We start from the raw sequence: 2,000 nt of genomic DNA on the forward strand, positions 1-2,000 counted from the left end.
TAAGATCTTATCGATATAACTGTCACAGCAACGTGCACTAACTTTCTAAATGCTGCAGGAAATGTACCCCTTGTTTGTGAGAGTGACAGGTTACAAGGTCCAATAGGGAGACATGTTTGTCTTTTTCGTGATCCTTGACCTTTTACATGTTTTTCTTCCTTTCATCTCTGGCCAGGTCCTGGAGGCCCATGGGCTGAAGCCAATATCACTAAAGCCTAAAGAGGTAATGTTTAAAACCAGCCACCCTCTCTCTAATATTTGATTTGTCTACACCAATGAACCTGACCCCGGGTTCAGTGGGAATGTGTTGTACCTTTTCCTCAGGTACAGAATTTAGAAGAACAATACTAGTGTTTATATTTACAAGTATTTACAACCAACTATAGGGCATTCTCCTAGTGGCTTCTTAAAGTGTAAAAGTCAAGATCACATATTTGCCAGAGATGACGTTACAATCTGTACATACGGCATCCTCTGTCCCGGGAGGTACTAATCTCCCCCTCGGTCTTTCCCTCACAGGGTATTGCTTTGATCAACGGGACCCAGATGATCACCTCTCTGGGTGCAGAGGCTGTGGAGCGAGCTCAAGCGATTGCTCGGCAGGCAGACACAAGCGATTGCTCGGCAGGCAGACATTATTGCCGCTCTGACCTTGGAAGTGCTGAAGGGAACAACCAAGGCCTTTGACAGTGGTGAGCCGGAGCAGCGGTGGTGAACAAAAATCACAAATCTAGATGGAAAGACATCGAACTTCAAGATTCCATAAACGTTCCATTCGTCCTAATTTTGTGGTTTCCTATCGCAGACATTCATAAGCTGCGGCCCCACCCCGGACAGATCAAGGTGGCCCAACGTTTCCGCTCCCTGCTGGACTCCGATCACCATCCATCCCAGATTGCAGGTCAGAGGATGGGCACATATTCTAAAACAGACATTTTAGAATAATCACGCTGAATTATTGCAAGTGTTGAAACCTAATCTAGGGTTTATAGGGCCACAACGAGCGGAGATTTTATGTTACAGTGCTGCCATATTAGAGTTGGTTTCAGGTTGCAGAGGGTCATCTCTCCTCATGGATTAATTATGTATAGCTTTTCATAATATTATGCCAGCATTTCACCCTTATATGTTTTTCCAGAGAGCCACCGGTTCTGTGACAGAGTCCAGGACGCCTACACCATGCGATGCTGTCCTCAGGTAACCTCAAGTTGAGTTTATTTATACATCACAAGATCACAGGTTTTTTCCCTCGGGACTTTAACATCTCAACACCCACAATCCTCAAACTCTCAATCTGGAAAAGTTCCATCACTGTGGTGGATTCTCTTATCCTAGATCCTGGGAGTGTTAGCCCCGTTGAAGAGCAGTCAGATGGTTTGGAATTGGAGTAGTGCTTAAAGTGTTGTTCAGATGTTTGTGAACATACCTTTCCGTTTGTGCACGCAGGTTCACGGAATCACTGATGACACAATAACGTTTGTCCAGAACATCATCAATACAGAAATCAACAGTGCCACTGACAATCCCGTATCCTTCTCAGGCATCAAGATGAGATGACAAGACTTTTACATGAATCTAGATTTTTATGCCACTTTTGTCTCTGCACTCAAAACTGTGTTCCTGCTACAAACTATATAATGTATTTTATTGGAAATCAGAGGTGATATATTTTCCTCAACAGCCATAAAAGATGGTATTTTCAGAAAGAGGTGAGACCATTTCAGGTGGGAATTTCCATGGCGAATACCCAGCTAAGGTATGTATGTTTGGGACTCATGAAATCTATTTTTTTGTTGTTATTTTTGTTGTCCTTTCTTTCATTGCCCTTTCCTTTTATCCAAGGCTCTGGACTTTTTAACCATTGCAGTCCATGAGCTGGCCTCCATCAGTGAGAGGAGGATCGAACGGTTGTGTAACCCGTCTCTGAGTGAGCTGCCTGCCTTCCTCGTCAACGAGGGAGGACTCAACTCAGGCTTCATGATTGCTCATTGCACTGCTGC

At 44.1% G+C, this 2,000-nt stretch overlaps 1 protein-coding gene across 1 annotated transcript; it reads left to right on the plus strand.

Moving 5' to 3' along the window:
- Nucleotides 1–38: 38 nt before the first annotated feature.
- On the plus strand, nucleotides 39–1,995 carry LOC311010374 (histidine ammonia-lyase-like; the record flags this gene model as incomplete). Its single annotated transcript, XM_084040888.1, is given in 8 exon segments — nucleotides 39–223; nucleotides 520–581; nucleotides 583–692; nucleotides 806–901; nucleotides 1,139–1,197; nucleotides 1,447–1,527; nucleotides 1,691–1,756; nucleotides 1,843–1,995. Coding segments are annotated over 8 exon segments (738 nt in total), but the record flags the coding sequence as incomplete, so codon positions are not given.
- Nucleotides 1,996–2,000: the final 5 nt, after the last annotated feature.

The sequence above is a fragment of the Eutrigla gurnardus genome, assembly GCF_963514095.1.
Source record: "Eutrigla gurnardus genome assembly, contig: SCAFFOLD_301, whole genome shotgun sequence".
NCBI classification, from domain to species: domain Eukaryota; kingdom Metazoa; phylum Chordata; class Actinopteri; order Perciformes; family Triglidae; genus Eutrigla; species Eutrigla gurnardus.